General features: G+C 46.2%; 1 protein-coding gene across 7 annotated transcripts in view; it reads right to left on the bottom strand.

The window, feature by feature from the left end:
- The window catches only part of ARNT2 (aryl hydrocarbon receptor nuclear translocator 2), a 200999-nt gene that overhangs the window by 93083 nt on the left and 90103 nt on the right, over nt 1–17813 (bottom strand). For all 7 annotated transcript variants that reach the window (XM_055277476.2, XM_055277477.2, XM_063638637.1 and 4 more), the window contains exon 6: nt 2692–2794. In XM_055277476.2, the coding sequence (XP_055133451.1) occupies nt 2692–2794 (103 nt within the window). The remainder of the gene's footprint in view (nt 1–2691; nt 2795–17813) is intronic.

The raw sequence follows: 17813 nt of genomic DNA on the forward strand, positions 1-17813 counted from the left end.
GAACTAATTTACATTCCCACCAATACTGTATAAGCGTTCCTTTTTCTCCATAACCTCACCAGCATCTGTTATTTTTTGACTTTTTTATTTTTATTTTTTAGTATTTATTTATTTTTGAGATGAAGTCTTGCTCTGTTGCCAGGCTGGAGTGCATGGCGTGATCTCGGCTCACTGCAACTTCTGCCTCCTGGGTTCAAGCATCTCCTGCCTCAGCCTCCCGAGTAGCTGGGACTACAAGCACACATCACCACACCCAGCTAATTTTTCTATTTTTAGTAGAGACAGGGTTTCACCATGTTGGCCAGGATAGTCTCGATCTCTTGACCTCATGATCTGCCCGCCTTGGCCTCCCAAAATGCTGGGATTACAGGCATGAGCCACCACGCCTGGCCCTTTTTGACTTTTTAATTAGAGCCATTCTGACTGGTGTGAGATGGTGTCTCACTGTGGTTTTGATTTGCATTTCCGTAATAATCAGTGATATTGAGCTTTTTTTTTCATATGATTGTTGGCCACATGTATGTCTTTTTCTGAAAAGTGTCTGCTCATGTCCTTTGCCCACTTTTTTATGGAGTTGCTTGTTTTTTTCTTGTAAATTTGTTTAAGTTTCTTATAGACAGGCATCTTAATCTTAAAATGCTGGAATTCCCCTCAACCCCAAACCAGCTCCCCCCAACAACCTTTTCCATCTTAGAGAATGACAACTCAATTTTTCCAATTGAGGGGGCAAAAACTTCAGCTGAACCTTTGACTTCTCTCTTTTTCTCACACCCTACCTGAAGGCTGGCTCTGTCTGTGAAATACACTCAAAATCTGAGCACTTTCTACCACAATCACATTTCTCACCTGAATCATTACAATAACCTCCTTACTTCTACCCTTCTTCTTTGTCCACAGGTTTATTCTCCACAGAAAACCAGGGCAGTTTTTTAAAATGTTATTCAGAACATGTAACTCTCACAATCAACTTCAGCGACCTCTCGTCTCATGCAGAGTAAAAGCTGAAGCGATGTAAAGTCAACACGACCTAACATCCACTACCTCTCAACCACATCTCTGCCCATTCCTCCCGCACCGTACCCCATTCACTCTGCTTCTGAGACAAGGACTTTCTCACTGTTCCTTGAACATGCCAAGAACATCCCTGCCTCTGGGCCTTTGCACTTGCTATTCCCTCTACTTGCCCTTCTCTTTGCCCAGATATTCCCTTGTTTCATTCACTCACTTTCTTTAGGTCTCTGCTCAAAAGTCACCTTATCAGTGATGTCTTCTTCTCCCACCCTATATAACATGGAAATTAACAAAATCTACTATTTCCTACTCCTGCTTAAGTTTGCTTTGTTTCCTCCATAGCACTCACCACCATCTGACATTCCATATATTTACTTGGTACTTTTGTCTACTGTGTATCACCCCTACTAAAATGAATTCTATGCAGGCAGGGGTTTTGTTTGCTTTATTATTATTTTATTATTATTATTTTAGTCTCTTTTTTTTGAGACAGAGATTCACTCTGTTACCCAGGCTGGAGTGCAGTGGCGCGATCTCAGCTCACTGCAACCTCCACCTCCTGGGTTCAAGCTCCTGGGTTCAAGCCATCCTCTCACCTCAGCCTCCTGAGTAGCTGGGATTATAGGTGTGTGCCACCACATCCAGCAAATTTTTGTATTTTTAATAAAGACGGGGTTTCACCCTGTTGGCCAGGCTGGTCTCAAACTCCTGACCTTAGGTGATCTGCCCACCTCAGCCTCCCACAGTGCTGGGATTAAAGGCATGAGCCACCATACCCGGCCTTGTTTGCTTTACTTAACATTGACTCCCAGGCACTTTGAAGAGCACATGGCACAGATGGGCCCTTAACATAAATTTGTTGAATAACTGAATAAATGAATGATGAGTGGCATCACCTCATGTCACTGCCTCATGAACTCCACAGTCCAAACAATCTCAATTCTCTGTCCTGCACCTCCCACCTTGCAGTTCATGCCAACCATCCTTCAGGGGGCACAAGGTTGAAGGTACAGAGGTGCTGAACTGGATTGGAGTATTCAAGATCCTAGCTCTCACTTCTTCAAGGACATGGCAAAATTCCCTTGATTTCTCCAAAGTTCATTCATTCCTGCATTTCTTCAATTATGATGTATAAATCAAACATATGTAGAACACTCTGCTAGATGTCAGGGAGGCTCAGAGAAGTCTCAATCAAAGCCTTCATCCTCAGGGCACTATAATTTACTCATGGAACCCAGACATTTACACTTAACATATCAACCAACAATATCATAGGGACCAATTAAACATGTGAATTGTGACAGGAAATATATAAGTGTGAAATCGGGCCATCTTAATATAAAACATGTTCAGAACTATGGAATCTTGGAGAGGCTGGATTGGAGAAGGCTCTCAAAGATGGGTAGGAAGTAGAGTGATACAGTGGACAAGGGGGTGTGAATCTAGGAATGAGAAGAAAATGGTAGGAAATTAGACAAAGTGGGACGGTAGGAGGACGGACAGAATCCTTCCTAGACCAAGGATCCTGTATATCCGCATGCTGAGGTCAAGAAGACGAAGTCCCTGGAGTGAACCCAAGTTGGCCTGTGTGACTGCAGCAGAGCTGGTCAAGGCTCTTAACAGTGACAGAAAAAGGAGCAAACCAACCACCGTGATGGCCTGCTGCCCCCCCAAACAGACCTCATCCTGCAGATGAAAGACCGCCGCGAGCCCATGCACATCCTCATGGATGACTGCTGTCCTTCTTTCTTGACCGTACCAGTCTTCAGGTCCAAGATCCGGCCTAAGAGAGAGAGAAGGACATTTACATAAGCCTCTGCCTCAGGTTGGGAGATGGAGGAGGCAGTTCGGGGAGCGCTTTCTGCAAGTGCTCTGCCAAATGAGGACGAGTGTGGCTGTGCAAATTGTTTGTGTCTTGGAATTCCCAACATTCTTTGGCAAGAAACTCACATGGTGATGAAATCCATACAATTCAAAATGCTTTGCTTTCTTCAGAGCCATCTACACTTGCTGTCTCTGCTTTGCTGGATTCCATTGCCTGCAGTCACTCCAACTTGGCTCTCCCCCTCACCACTCCATGGAAAAGGCATTTGCCAAGGTCACCAACTTCCTTACTGCTAAATCCAAAACACGTTTTTCCTTTGTTTGATCCAACTGCTTTGCTGGGCTTTACGCGACCGCGCACTGCTCCCTTCTCAAGCATCTGCCCTCCCCTGGCTTCGGACACAGCGCTCCCGATTCCTCTCTCCTCTCTGCTCATTTCTCCCTGGAGCCTCCAGCCTCAGCTTTCTTCTCTTCTCACTGTACATGTCCCCTATGCAATTTTATCCACACCCAGGTTTTGACAGTCACCTCTGGATGCTAATGACCCTACTATATCTACACCTCTAGCATCAACCCCTTCGTTTCCTTAGCCCCAGGGCCACACCATCAGCAGCTGACCATGCACCTCAAAAGCAGCTTCACCCACTCCTCCCCAAACCCTCCCTAAACATCAGCAAGGGCACTGCCATCTGCATGGAAATCTAAGTCAGAAACCAGACGTTATCCCTGAGTCCCTCCTCTCCCTCACCGCCTGCACACACGTCTCTGTTCCTCCCACTTTTCTGCATCCATCCCCCACCTTACTCTTACCTCAGAGGAAGAAGCGCTGAACCTCAGTGTCTTTCTTCTGCCACCCCCCATGGGGTTCTGGGCCATCAACTGACCTCCGCCCACATGGCTATTTCTACCCTCTCTCCTCCCTACTGTCTACTTCCTCCAGTACTTAAACACCATCAAATCTCTTCCATCTTAGGGGAAAACAATCAAGCAAAAGACCTCTGGCCTTGAAGTTCTTATCCTCTCTCTGCATCTGCAGTTGGAGGGTTCTGTCCACACTCACTGCCCCCTCTTGGTGCCCAGCCCCTGTACCCACTGTAGTGGGCCTCCACCCACTACAGCTCCATGGCAGCTGCTCCAGCCCAGGCCACAAGGGCTCTCTGTGTGGCCCATTTTGATACACACTCTTCAGCCCCTCTCCACCTTGTCGTTATGCTTGGCCAGTCCCTTGGAACATTCTTGCCCTAGGACACCCCCTTCTCCAGCCTATCCTGGAGGCAGCCCCTCTTCCTCAGTCCGGCTCCTCCCCACCCCATGTTGGCATTCCCAGGGCTGGGCCTTAGCCCTTCTCTCTCTCGCTCTCTCCCAGGGACCCTTGGTGACTTTCAACTCTACCACCTCTTACATACTGAGGACATCAAGATGTCCATCTCCAGCTGATAAAGCCTCCCTCCTTTGACTGAAACTCAATCGGCCTCCTGTGAGTCCTCTGCCTGTCTAGGCCTGACCTTGAGCTTCCCTCTCTGTCCTTGCAGAACCCAATTTGAGCAAGAATCATAACTTAGTTAGGTGAGAATCCCCCACCCTTGGTATCTGACACCCTTGATATCTACCACCCTGCACTGTCCTCAGCAAGGATTCTGATGATTGAGTCTAACGGGAATCCCCCGACCCCTGATGTTTCCCTTCAGTCATTCTCCACTCACTGTCTCCTGCCACCACCTTGCTTCTTGCTTTTAAACCCTCACTTATCCTTGTTGTAATTGGGTCCACTCTCTCCTAGCATGCAAGATCACAGTGCAGTGGTGCCTGTACCTCTTGACATGGCACCCCTTGAAGGGAATCTTCTTTATAGTTTTTAACAAATGTCGGGAATCATTTCTTCTTTAACACAGCCAGACCTCTCTTGGAAGCTCCTACATGTACAACTGTCTCTTGGGCATCTCACTGACATCTTACATTCCTCAGGTCCAAAAGCAAATTCTTCTTCCTGTCCAAAGCTGCCCTTTCTCCACAGTCCCCTATCTTTGTCACTGGCACCACCACTACCCAGTTGCCCAAACTAGAAATCTAGTAGGTAAGAGCATAGACTCTGGAGCTGGACTACCTAGCTTTAAGTCCTGCCTCCTTCACTCACTGTGTGACCCTGGGCAAGTTACCTAACACCTCTGTGCTTCAGCTACTTCACTGGTAAAAATGAAGATAATAATAGTACTTCCTTTAGATAGTTTTTGTGAGCATTAAATGAATTAATATTACAAAGTGACTACAATTATGCTTGGCTCTATAAATGCTTATTAAATAATGAATATGAAAAACTCCAACATTTGATCAGTCACCAATATTCTGTCAATTTTACTTCCTGTGTATCTTTGGCTGGTGCACTTCCTGCCTCTGCACTGCTACCACCTTAGATCTGTCCCCCTCACTGCATTTCTGGATGGATGGCTGTAATAGGGCAGTCATCACTTCCTCTGATCTTGTCCCCTTCATTCCAGGCCCTGCATTGCTATCAGAATTCTTCACTTAAAACACAAAAACGATTATGGCTGTATCATTTATGTGACCTATCACTCAGACTTGCTAGTCCATGGTTTTCTCTATTGTAAAATGAAGAGCAAGATCTTGCTTTCAGGATTATTGTGATACAACATACATAAAAGTGATTCGCACACAGGAGGCAAGTGACAAATGTGTTTCCTGGCAGACTTAGACCAAATGATCGCATCACACTCCTCCTTGAGAGCCTTTCATGTTCTCCACTCTTAGTTGCCAGGAAAATGCAAGTCCTGCAGCCCAGTATAAAAGGCCTCCAAAGTCCGGCCCCTGCCCTCCTCTCATACTCCCTCCTCACCCTACGCCATCCCACTGCTCCACCCAGGCCTCCGCTGCTGCCCAGAAGGACTCACAGCTCCCTGGTGTGCCACTCCTCTCTCATCCCTGGCCCTTCCCAGCCACCTCCCCTCCCTGAGCAATCCCCTTCCCTTTGCCTAATTTCCTTTTTTTTTTTTCTTTGAGACAGGGTCTCGCTCTGTAGCCCAGGCTGGAGTGCAGTGGTGGAATCTCAGCTCGCTGCAGCCTCGACCTCTGAGGCTCAAGCAGTCCTCTCACCTCAGCCTCCCGAGTAGCTGGGACTACAGACGTGTGCCTCCACGCCCAGCTTATTTTTTTATTTTTTGTAGAGACGAGGACTTGCTATGTTGCCCAGTCAGGTCTTGAACTCCCGGGCTGAAGCATTCTTCTTGCCTCAGCCTCCCAAAGTGCTGGGACTACAGGTGCGAGCCACTGTGCTTAGCTGACTTCTACTTTTTATCACAACTTACTCAAGGTGTCACCTCAGCCATCACTTCACAAATATTCATTTAGCCTGGACAATATGTGAGAGACACCAATGTAAGCACAAAGAATTAAACAGGCAAAGGCCATTATATCCTAGAGGATGAGAGAGCGGACAACAACAACAAAGAAGAGAACAGACTAAAGTCGATGAGAATAGACTCAAACAGAACAGATTGTTACACTGAGATAACAGCTGAGAACAATAAAGCCAGGAAGAGTGAGAAAGGGATTGGAGAGCCGCGGCTTTGCAGCAGACAGCGTTTCATAAGGGTTTCTATCATTTGAAATCAAAAGGGCCTTGAAGAAGACACCCTCCCCAAGCCTGGGTCCCACTGCTCCAAATGGAGGAAGGTGTGGGGGAGTGAAAATACATGCAAGAGAGGGTGGTCACCTTCCTCGCTGCACTCTGCAGCATACTGTGCTCTCCTTGGGCCGGCTCTGTCATGCTGTGCTAGAACTATCCTGCACACATGGTCTAGGACTGTGCCTGGTCCACTTCCTCCCCTCAACACTTGCAGCCTTCCCTTCTCACATGGACCAGGGCTCTGCAGACTGCATGGCACTCTACAAAGACCCAGCAATCACCATCATGCTGACTACTGGTACGTTCATCTTTAAGCAGGATGTGTAGACCAGAATTCTACTCAGTGGAATGGTCTGACTCAGTGTGCTGAGAGCTCTAGTGCGGCCGGTGCAGGGGAGGCCCTGGGCGTCTGCTGATTCTGCGCTGTCTGCTGCCCCAGGTTTGACACCTGTCTGTCTCCTTCACAGACGGCGTCTTTTTACGGCCATGTTAGTGTAAATTGTCACTTGCTTTATCATCTACCAAATGGCAAATGGTTTCAGCTGTGAAGCAGGCCAGCATGAGGGCCTGGCAGATTCCAAAGTATGCTCTGAAAATAAATCCCAGCTGTGTAGCACATGAACAGTGGAACATGAGGAAATGAAAAAACACATTTCCATGATCTGTTGTCATGACCTTGAGAGACAACAGCTTCAACGTTTATTTCTCTGTGTGCTTCTCCAGTTTCCTTGGACACAATGAAGCCGCTCTTCAGGCTCCTCTGGAATGAAAACATGCCTGACTTCATAGAGTAGGTGTGTTCCTGAACGGTTGTATGTAAATTGGATTTTTGACGAGTGTAATAGTAGTTGAGACGTACAAAATCAAGTGGCCATCGCCCCAGCACTGGGCTGTGAATCCCAGTGTCATGGAATGGCAGTCAGTCTCCATCCCACAGGAGACCTGGGTGCTGGGTTTGCTTACTATGGGCTCCCAGTAGAGAGGCAAACAGAGATGTTGCTGCCAATTACACTGTTCCTAATCTAATCTTCATTCCTGACCCACAGAAGCCTGGGTTCTGCTTAGAGCCATGGGCCTGGATTCCTTGGGCTGACTCCCAGCAGATCCCTAGAGGCACAATCCATCCAGCCAAGGCTGGCTCCTAGAATCCCTGCTCCCCAGCCTCATCCACTGGGTCTGAAGGACTCCGGTTCATTTGTAATCCTGTCTCTGGGCTGGTCCCATGATGCCTCCCATTCTGTTTTCCTTAGTCAATGCCTAAACAACTGGCCACCCTGGTCACCTCTCCTATGTGTACTCTTCACCCTTGATCCAATCCCCCTGCTCCTTTCCCTCCTAATCTCCAACCCCCGGGGTGCCCTCCAGAATACCTACTCAGAAGTAAGACAGCTCCTGTACACTCAGCTCCTTACAGACACTCCCTGAACTCAACTCAACCCCCTGCCTCAGTAGAGACCAGCCTGCCATCTGGAGCCTGCCCTCTAGAGCCTGCCCTCAGGAGAGAAGACTCATGCTCCCATGTCCCACATGGCATGGGGTCAAAGTTAGTCTTGCTGTCTTCCTCAGTCCCCAAAGCTCTTCCAAACCTGACTCCTGCATGACACGCTCCTTCCAGACTCATGACATCTGCCTCGTCCACCTACTACCCCTCCTTTGTTTCTGTTGTCTTCCCACCTCTGGGTCTCTCCTTCTCCTTCATTTTAGACTTTCAGCACAGCACCCACAGCCTTTCTCTTTACCCCAAGACCTGCTAACATCCTACATGGTTTCAGCACCCATGTGGAAGGCCTACCTAACATCCCCCTCTCGGGACGTGTCCTCCTCAATTCTTAGCATGCTTTCCTCCTGTTCAGGGCAGCCAGCCATGCCCACTGCCACATCTGGGAACTTGTGGGCATCTATAACTGCTCCATCTGAAATGGTACAATCAAACAGCCCCCAGGACCACAATTAGTTTTCTCACTCTGGTCCTCTCACTTTCCCCATTCTTTGAATTTGGGGAGAATCTAGTGTTGGAATTCTTGACGTCCTATCAGCATCCTCCTTTTGGTACAGAGCGATGAGCTTCTCTGTGACTCAGGGACCCAGTTGTTAGAGCACTTGGGCTCAAGTTGCACAATGGCTGGCTTTGTAAGAGGCCCCAGAAATCTTCCAACACAACCAGAAGCTGTGGAAGCAGATATTGTTCTGGGTTTGATGTACAAAGGAGAACCATTAGTGAGCTGATAAATTAGTAATTACGCTATTTCAAATGAAAAAGGCAGCAAGGATGTAAAACATGCCTCTTCCGTATGCTGGTTGTGAGAGTTTGTGCAGGTCACTTCATTTCCTGGAGGCACAGTTTCTTCAACTGGAAAATGGAATCAGGCATTCCTACTTTGAAGGGTTATGTACAGATTTCAAGACCGACACACTAGAGCTCAATGAACCCCCTTAGAGAATCAGAGTACAAGTGACTGGCAGGCTCGAGCACAGAGAACCGCAGGCAGGGAGGGTCTCCTGAGACTGGGAGCTAGCCCCTGCCTCCTGGCTGCTGGAGGGAGAGAGGGCATTCAGATCACTCTGGAATAATACACAGAGCAAGGCCTCACGCTACAAGATTGAATAACTTGCTATTCTTGTTTTTCTCCTTAATTTTCATTCTAAAACTAACATGGTTATTTTAGAAAAATCACGCACGTGAACACTCTAAGTAAAAATCCCAGATAACCTTCTCCAGAGAAAAATACTGTTGGCATTTAGGTGTGTTTCTGGTCAATCTTTTTCTATGCATGCCTGCTCTTTATTTTAATTAGCTGAGGCCTCATGGTGTATATTTTTCTACTTCATGTCACTTAGCATAAACTCAAGAATTTCATCACAAACCTCATTTTAAAGGCTCTTTTAATACTATTTTGAGTAGGTAATTTACTATTAGACATTTATGTTGTTTCCAGGTTTTTCCTATGGCCAAGGGTGCTGTGGTGAACATGTACATACAAACAAAAATCCAAACCATCTTAGGATGGATTTCCAAATATGGCATTCCTGCATCAAATAAGGAGAATATTTTTAAGGCTGTTAATATCAAACCCTACTCTACCTCTAAAGTTCACAGGGAACTATGCTGTCAATACCTTTACTGATTCTCAGTTTTTCTACTCCATGAAATGAGAATAAGAATTATGACCACCTTACCTCAAAGTTTTTTACTGTAATTTTTCTAAGACAGTTGAAAAGCATAAAATGCTTTACAACATGAGTCAACAAAGTACTTCCTGCAGCCCAAATCTGGTCCACCACTTGGTTTTGTAAATAAAGTTTTACTGGAAAATAGCCATGCCCACTCATTTATTTATTGTCTATGGCTACTTTCATATACCATGGCAGAGCTGGGTGGTTGTAACAAACACAACATGGCCCACAAATCCTAAATATTTACTGTGTGTCCCTTCACAAAAATGCATTCTCTGACTCCTGCTTCAGAAGATATAAAGATTCCAGAACAGAGCATCTTTTTTGATGGGCAGAGGGCCCTTCTGTAATTGTTTGCAGTAAGCTGATTTGTAAGTATTATTTTGGTCAGTAGTAACTTTTTAAAAAAGAAGAATCTGAAGTTTGTCTTGGATAAGATCACAAAAGAAGGCTTTGTGCACATAAAAATTCTCCTCAGGCTACAAGAGAAATACAAATATAAATTAGAATTATTTCATCAAAAGAATCCTTAAAAAAACTGGAAACATCTTATCTTGGTTCAAAAAGGAGGAACAGTGAGATAGCAAAGGAGGAAAACAAGAGAAACTAATTAGGAACAAAAGCAAAGCAAAACAATGGCCCCCATGAAGGACAATATTTGATGTGGTTCCAAAAATGTGTCCCCCTGAAATGGGGGCCCAGAACTGGAGGATGCTTTGGTTACTGTTCCAGTGACAGTGTGTTCTCATTCTCAAAAGGTTGACCCCACTTATTACAGCAGCTGTGCACACAGGAAAAAACACCAGGCCACAGGACAGGGATCCAACCAGCGTGCCTGAGGCCTGCTCCTGAACAAACTCTGGAGCCCAGAGCTGTGTCAACGAGCCTGGGAGAGAATGGGCCTTCTACTACTAAAGGTGGGTGTGTTTTCCTTAGACTTCATTCTCTCTGGCAGGTGTCTGTAAGTGGCTGAGGGCAGAAATACATCAATTCACTGGTTGAAGCCAAACCATTTTCTTCCCAAACTAGAAGAGGGAGCTCTGAATGGGCAGTAGAGTTGCATAAGACATCTCTTACTCTATTTACCCATTACCTCCTCTACCACAATGCTTTCTTGAGAAGTAGCTCTCATACTAATCCTTCATTATGAAAGTTAAAAAAAGAGCTGCCATCTTCTTACAAGATCCCATCTCCCTGGCCATAGTGATTGGTTGAGGACTAGGCACCTGACACACCCTGGGCCAATCATAGTAACTCACCCACCCTCTGTCTATAGTGATTGGTCCCAAGACTAGGATAGAATCCAACCAGGCCAATCAGAGTCCTCCATAGGCAAAATGTGACCTTTGCCACCTTTCCCCCTCTTTTTTCTTTGAGAATCTGAGCACGGCTCTTTCAACGGCAGTGCTTCAGCTTCAAGGACAATTGGGTCCAGGAGAACAAAACTGACTCCAAGAAAGCAGTAAAAACATAAAACGGTGAAAAGTTTCTCCCAGTGTTCAAGTCTTTAACACTTGGTTCTGTCACCTGCAACTAAATAGTTCAGGCTAATACAATGTTCTGTGGCCTTTGACAGAAGAGGAAGGACAAGGGAATTAACTCTTTACTCACTGAGCACTCTACTAAGGGCTAGGTATTCGGAAACGTTTTACATGTGTTACAGTATTTTATCTACACAACCCTAGGAAGTGGGTCACAGTGGTTGCACACCAAGACGCAGTGGGGAGAAGGGCCTTAGGGGCAGTTCATTTCAGAGGGGAGAAATATTTGATCACCAATATGCCAAGAATTGCTGGGACATGATGACAATAAAAAGCAGATTAACTTTTAGCAGGTTCTATTATTGTTTTTAAATATCCTGTGGACAATGCAGCTCCTACTGCCTGCATGGTGGGCAATGCCCCCTCCTCCATAGCCCCTACTAGGCTGTATTTGTCCCACAAAGAAACTGAAGCCCAGAGACACTAAGTAACCAGTCACGGTTGTCTCACAGCTGGGAACTGCGGAGTCAGGATTTGAAGAGGGCAGCCTGACTTACTGCAGAGCCTGTACTACTTTTCACAATACAACTGCTCTGGGAAGTCTGGAGACCACTCCCCAAAGCAGACAATAAGACGGCACCCACCGAACAGAAGCAGATGGGCAGTGAGGGGGCAGGAGGTCAGCCATCTGCAGGGACTGTGGCCAGCTTGTGGCTGTTTCAGGATCAGAAACCCAGACTGGGAACATCTGCCTTTTTATTTTTATTTTTTTGTAGTTCTTTTCTATGTATTTCTTTATTCCTCTTCAATTTTTCCTTTTGGTTTAGTAGAGAACTTTGGATCATTCCAGCCTCTCTCAGCCATTCCTGGAAGACTGGGGGGAATGGGTTTGCATCCATATTTAGTGGAGTTATAAGAGCTACAGGTCCCCTAATGGCAGGCACGGTTGCAGTGACCACACTTTACAGCTTTGGCTGGGACAGCCTGGCTTTTGCCTATTGTCCTAGGACGGTCATTAATACAGCCTCTTTTCACTCTCCCAGTGCATGGATTTGGACCATCACCTATACATACAATATGGTCTCTGTTTTTAAAGTGGTAGCAAAGGGGAGTCATGAGTGAGAGATGAACCCCACACCAAGGAGGTTGAGAAACAGTTACATTTAATGCCACGTAGCCCTCCTGCCAGTCACTTAAGCTCCTCTCTCCTCCTAGATAGGTCTACATTTTGTCTTTAGGGGTAGGGCACAATGATCCAACAGCCCCTCAGAAAAGAATGGTGTGCCATCGGTGCTTCCAGGCAGGAAGGAGGGAGTGCAACTGGAGATGGCTGGTCACTCAGGGTAGAACTTGTTCCAGTTTAGTAACAGAGAGTTAACCCTCAGGTAGAGTCAGAAAGCTCCATTCTTCCAAAGAAATGCTTTCTGAGGGCCCCCGATCGTGCAGCTGGCTGTACCTCATCCTGTTCTGGCCTGAACTTCACCAGGGCCACCACGATACTAGGAACACAGTAGGAGCCACATGCAGATGTTCAGCTTGTTGCAAACACTGGGAGACTAACACGAAGGTGGAACCACAACATGAAATGTATTAGAAAATCGTTCCCTTTCCCCTTCTCCCTTAAATTCTTGCTCTAGAGAGAAGGCCTTTCTTCCTCACTTGCTGAGTAAAGTGTTTTCCTCAGGAAGAATATACTTATAATACTTATAATTATCTCTTCTGCAACACTGCTCTACCATTTCAAATCTATATCCAACACTGCTCTACCATTTCAAATCTATTTAATAGTCATGACAGTCTGCGGGCTTCTCAGCTCTCCTGCAGCACAGGGAATGTTACTGCCCTCAACAGAATGGTATCTATATTAGTTTCCATGGCCATGTAGCAACTCAGCAGCTTAAAACAGCACTCATTTATTACCTCACAATTGACCAGGTTCTCTGCTGAGGGCCTCATAAGGACAAGATCAAGGTGTTGTCTGGGCTGGGCTATTACTTAGAGGCCCTGCAGAAGAATCCACCTCTGAGATCATTCCAGTTGTTGGCAGATCCTTGCAGCTGTCAGGTCAGGTGCCCATGCCCTTGCTGGCTGTTGGCCAGGGGCCATGTTAGGAGGCTGCTCACAGATCTTGGCTCATGGCTTCTCCAACTTCAAAGCCAGCAATGGTCTATGGCCTATAAAATCCTTTTTGTGCTTCAAATCTTTCTGACTTCCCCATCTGTCATGAGCCAGTTAAAATTTTCTCCTTTTAAATGGCTTACTTGTTTGGGTCATGCCTACCTGGATAATCTCTGTATTTGACGATCAACTGATTTGGGACTTTAACTACATAGGCAAAATCCCTTTGCAGCCATACTTAGTGTTTGATTGAATAACCAGGGGATGGAAACCTTAGGGATCCTTTTAGTATATTGCCCACCATGGTCCCCAACATTATCGACACTTAGGCAGATAGCTTGCCTGCCTTCCTGGATTACAAACTTTGTGAAAGCAGCTAGCCAGGGGTTGAATATCTCTGTGTCCCCTAGTCCAGGGTGCCTCACATACATACACTGGTGTCCAACAGCTCTGTCCTGAATCACAACCACCCGCTGTGGAGGCTAAGCTGTCATAACTGCACAGCGGCCCAATTACAACTCCTTACAGGCTCCTATGGATGCCCCATGTGTCTCTCTTTTCCTGTTTTCCAAATAATCCTTGAGGATTTAGAACTAAGATTTTTCTCTACAAGTAATTCCACCCCTCAAGCCTAACAAAGCATTTTCCTTTGGCAGTAGGAATCCTAAGCAACTTCCAGAAGCTGAGCTCCTGACATATTCCCAACAACTAGGAGGCTATAAACACAGGTCCTCCCCTAGTAACCTGGGCCAGTTATCAACTAATACATCTCCTCTTTCCTGGTTCTATATGGTTATCCAGGCAGGGAAAGGCTGGTGACAGCCAATGAATGGCAGGCTACATGTATCCCACTGGCAAGTTCAGAACTATTTATCCACCTATTTATCCACTACTTATTCAGAACTTTATGGCACTTGAGCCTGGAAAAGGTTTTTAAGAAAGGACACATGGTTTCACAGCAGTGATAAAGTGCAGCGTCCTTACCAACTGGAGTTATAGGCTGTGTTAAACTCTACCCACCCAGACAAGTGCTGAGCAACTTCTCCCATTTCACACAAGATGCTCACAGCTCAAGCTGGGAGCAGGGAGAAGGGTGCTGGGCATGTGGTGAATTCACACAGGAATGGACTATAAAAGACAGCCCAGTCCCACTCTATGGCATGGGAATAAGTCACAGTGCAATGGATTAGTTTTTTTTTTTTTTTTTTCAAAATAATATTGTCAAGAAAGAGTGCCTGGAAGCTCACAAATGTGTAGAGACTGGGTAGAGAGCAAGAATCTATAAACTGACTCCATCCAACAGAAATTACAAAGTGCAAGCTGCAGTACTAAGCAAAGTGGCTCACAGAGTAGGGGAAGCAAGACACCATTCCTACTTAACTATGAAACCAACTCAGTTGGAACTCGAGGAGATGTCTGCACAAAATGCAAAGGCAGCACAGAGCAGACAGAGAGAGTGCTTCATGTCGGAGAGAGCAGACTGGGTCAGGGAAAGCTTCCTCCCAGAGGAGGTGCTAAAGGAGCCTCAGAGAGATGGTGCTGCAAGGGATAGGATGCCCCAGGTAAAGGGCTCAGAGCAAGGTGTGGGGAAAGTGGAAGGAGGGGTCTGAGAATAGTACAAAGTCCTGTTTGGCTGGAGCTCCACAGAGAGAGGGGCTGGAGAGGTGGGCTGGGGCCCAACCCCAGGGCACAGAGCCACAGGAAGGCACGAGCAGAAGCAAACAGAGGAGTCAACCTCTCAAAATGATTCTGCTATCTGTCACACAAGGAGGAAAGCCAGAGACTTGAGAACCATGCTTCTGACAAACCCTCCAGCCCTTCATGTTGTTGGCAATGAATGTTGAGCATGCTTTGCAAAGGCCACATTCCATTCTAAAAGCAAAACTTCTACCTCCCGGAACTGCCCAGGAAAATTCATATGATTTGCAGTTTAAATACACGAATATCAATAATTTAGATTTTAGGAGCAAAAGCTTGTAAGATTAGCATTCATATCCAACATTTAGGAAAAGAGAGACACCTCAACTTGGAACCCAAGTGTCCAGCTGTGTCGGGAGAGCTCCCGTGTACACAAAGAGTGTACTGGGAAGAAGGGGGTGTTGGCAGCAACAATAATGTTCACTGAGCAGAATGGGCTCCTGCTGACCCACAGAGGGAAACTGTTTTCAGATAGTAAGAATAGGCTTTTGGGAACCATCCCCCTCTGGGCCCTCTTGCCCTCCTGAGCAAGGAAGATGGCGGCTGGGGTTTGGGTTAGAAGTCAGATTAGAATCTGTGGCCATGGAATAAGGAGACAAAAAAAGGCTTACAGGGGTGGGAGTGTCTGATTAGGTCTGGCAAAAGGGACTTAGCATTGCCACTAATAGGCCCTGCAGACACTCAGAAGAGCCTTTCTGCCAAGCAGTCTGTTTGCATGTCAATCCCTTTGTCCCTCTACTGTACCATCTGGGGAAGGTGCTAATGAGACACTAACTAGGCAAGGAGCAGGCAGCAGGATGGCACAAGGAGGGCAGCAAAACTCTGCAGAGAACATCTGAGAGATCATCATCTCATGAGCAATGAAAAGAACAAGACTGGCACATTTGGGATCAGTCCATACCAAGGAACAGAGAACTCCAACATGAATGACAGGCCATACCACCTCTCCCACCTCAACAACTGGGCTCTTGTGGCTCTCTGAAAAGCCCCAGAACTTCACAGCTTTTTCTACATTCGCATTCTCAACATAATGTGGGATCACGGGGCACCGCCTGCTGTGGCCTGCTGCTCTGCTATTCATTATAAAATCATCACCCCACAGTCCTCCCATGGCCGGCACCTCTTCCGCTATTTAATCTGTAGACAAAAGTACAAATTCTTCATCCTGTTTAGAATATGCTGAAGTGTGATTTAAAGAAATACATTCCTCTTGGGGTATCATGCTACAAAAATGCCAGAAATGCAAGCCCGAGGGGTTTAATTTTAACGGTAAATGATTAACCCTCCTTGGCTGTGGAAAGGCAGCCCCATATATGCCAGGAGACCAGGCTGACATGGAGTTCAAGAAGGCAATTTCAAGTCGTGCCTTCCCTCCTTCACAGTTTGCTAATGAAATGATTTTAAAAATACAAAAATAGCAGGAAAAATCTGCACTCATAAAGAAAAACAGTAGAAGGGGCCTTAAAATAGAGAGATATTGAAATATTTCTGCAAAAAACAGCACAGCACACCTGGGATGGTCTGGAAATGAGTATGAGCAGCTCATGTGTCTTAGTTCATTTTGTGTTGCTATAAAGGAACACCCGAGGCTGGGTAATTTGCAAAGAAAAGAAGTTTATTTGGTTCATGGTTCTGCAAGCTGTATAAGAAGCATGGCGCCAGCATCTGCTTCTGGTGAGGACTCCAGGAAGCATCATGGCAGAAAGCAAAGAGGGAGCAGGAATGTCACATGGCAAGAAAAGGAGCAAGACGGAGAGAGGAGGAGGGGTGCCATGCTCTTTTAAACAAACAGCTCTCAGGTGAACTAAAAGAGTGAGAACTTACTCATTTCCACAGGGAGGGCACCAGGCCATTAGTGAGGGATCTGCCCTCATGATCCAAATATCTCCCACCAGGCCCCATCTCTAACATTGGGGATCAAATTTCAACATGAGATTTGGAGGGGACAGCCATTCCAACTATATCACCATGGTTCAACAAATATGAGGAAACAACCTGCCTGGGAAGGAAGTGAAAGAGTTCCCTACTAGAAGTTTCCAAACTCCAAGGAGGAGAGAGAGAACAGGAAATCAAGAAGCAGAAGACAAGTGGCCTAGGGTATAATCACAGTGAGGCCAGAGGCAGAGCCCCCTCATATCACTCTGACTTAAAGCAAACAACCTGCCACATAAAGAGGAAGAAGGGCTGCCACAGCCTGCTTCTGAGGGGCAGCATTTCATTTAAAGGAGTGGGCATGGCCCTACTAACTTCAGGTAATGATGAAGGCACAGGGCTGCCTCGGCTGCAGCTCCCAGACAGCTGTACACAATTCAGGAAAAATCAGAACAAATCGCCCACCCCCACCCCCCACCACTTGCTGTGGTTTGAATGTGCCCTCCAAAGCTCATGTATTGGTAACTTAATCCCCAATGCAAGAGTGTTGAGAGGTGAGACCTTTAAGAGGTGATCAAGTCATAAGGGCTCAGGAGGGCAGAGCCCTCATGAATAGTTTAATGTCATGATTGCAGGGATGGGTTTGTTATAAAAGCAAGCTTGGCCCTTCTTGCTTTCTGCTCTCTCTCTCGCTCTCTCTTGCTTTTGCTCTCTCAGTCTTTTGCCTTCCACCATGGGATGACACAGCACGAGGGCCCCTGCCAGATGTCAGAGCCATGGTCTTGGACTTCCCAGTTTCCAGAACTGTAAGCCAAATAAGTTTCTGTTCATTATAAATTAATCAGTCTGTGGTATTCTGTTATAGCAGCAGTAAACAGAATAAGACACCAAGAAACAGAAAGAACACAATATGTTGAAATACTAAGTCTCAGCAATATTTGAGAAAATCTTTTATAAATAAAAAGAAAATAACCTGGGACCAAGAAAGATTGCTT

Source organism: Symphalangus syndactylus, chromosome 5 (genome assembly GCF_028878055.3).
Source record: "Symphalangus syndactylus isolate Jambi chromosome 5, NHGRI_mSymSyn1-v2.1_pri, whole genome shotgun sequence".
NCBI classification, from domain to species: Eukaryota; Metazoa; Chordata; class Mammalia; order Primates; family Hylobatidae; genus Symphalangus; species Symphalangus syndactylus.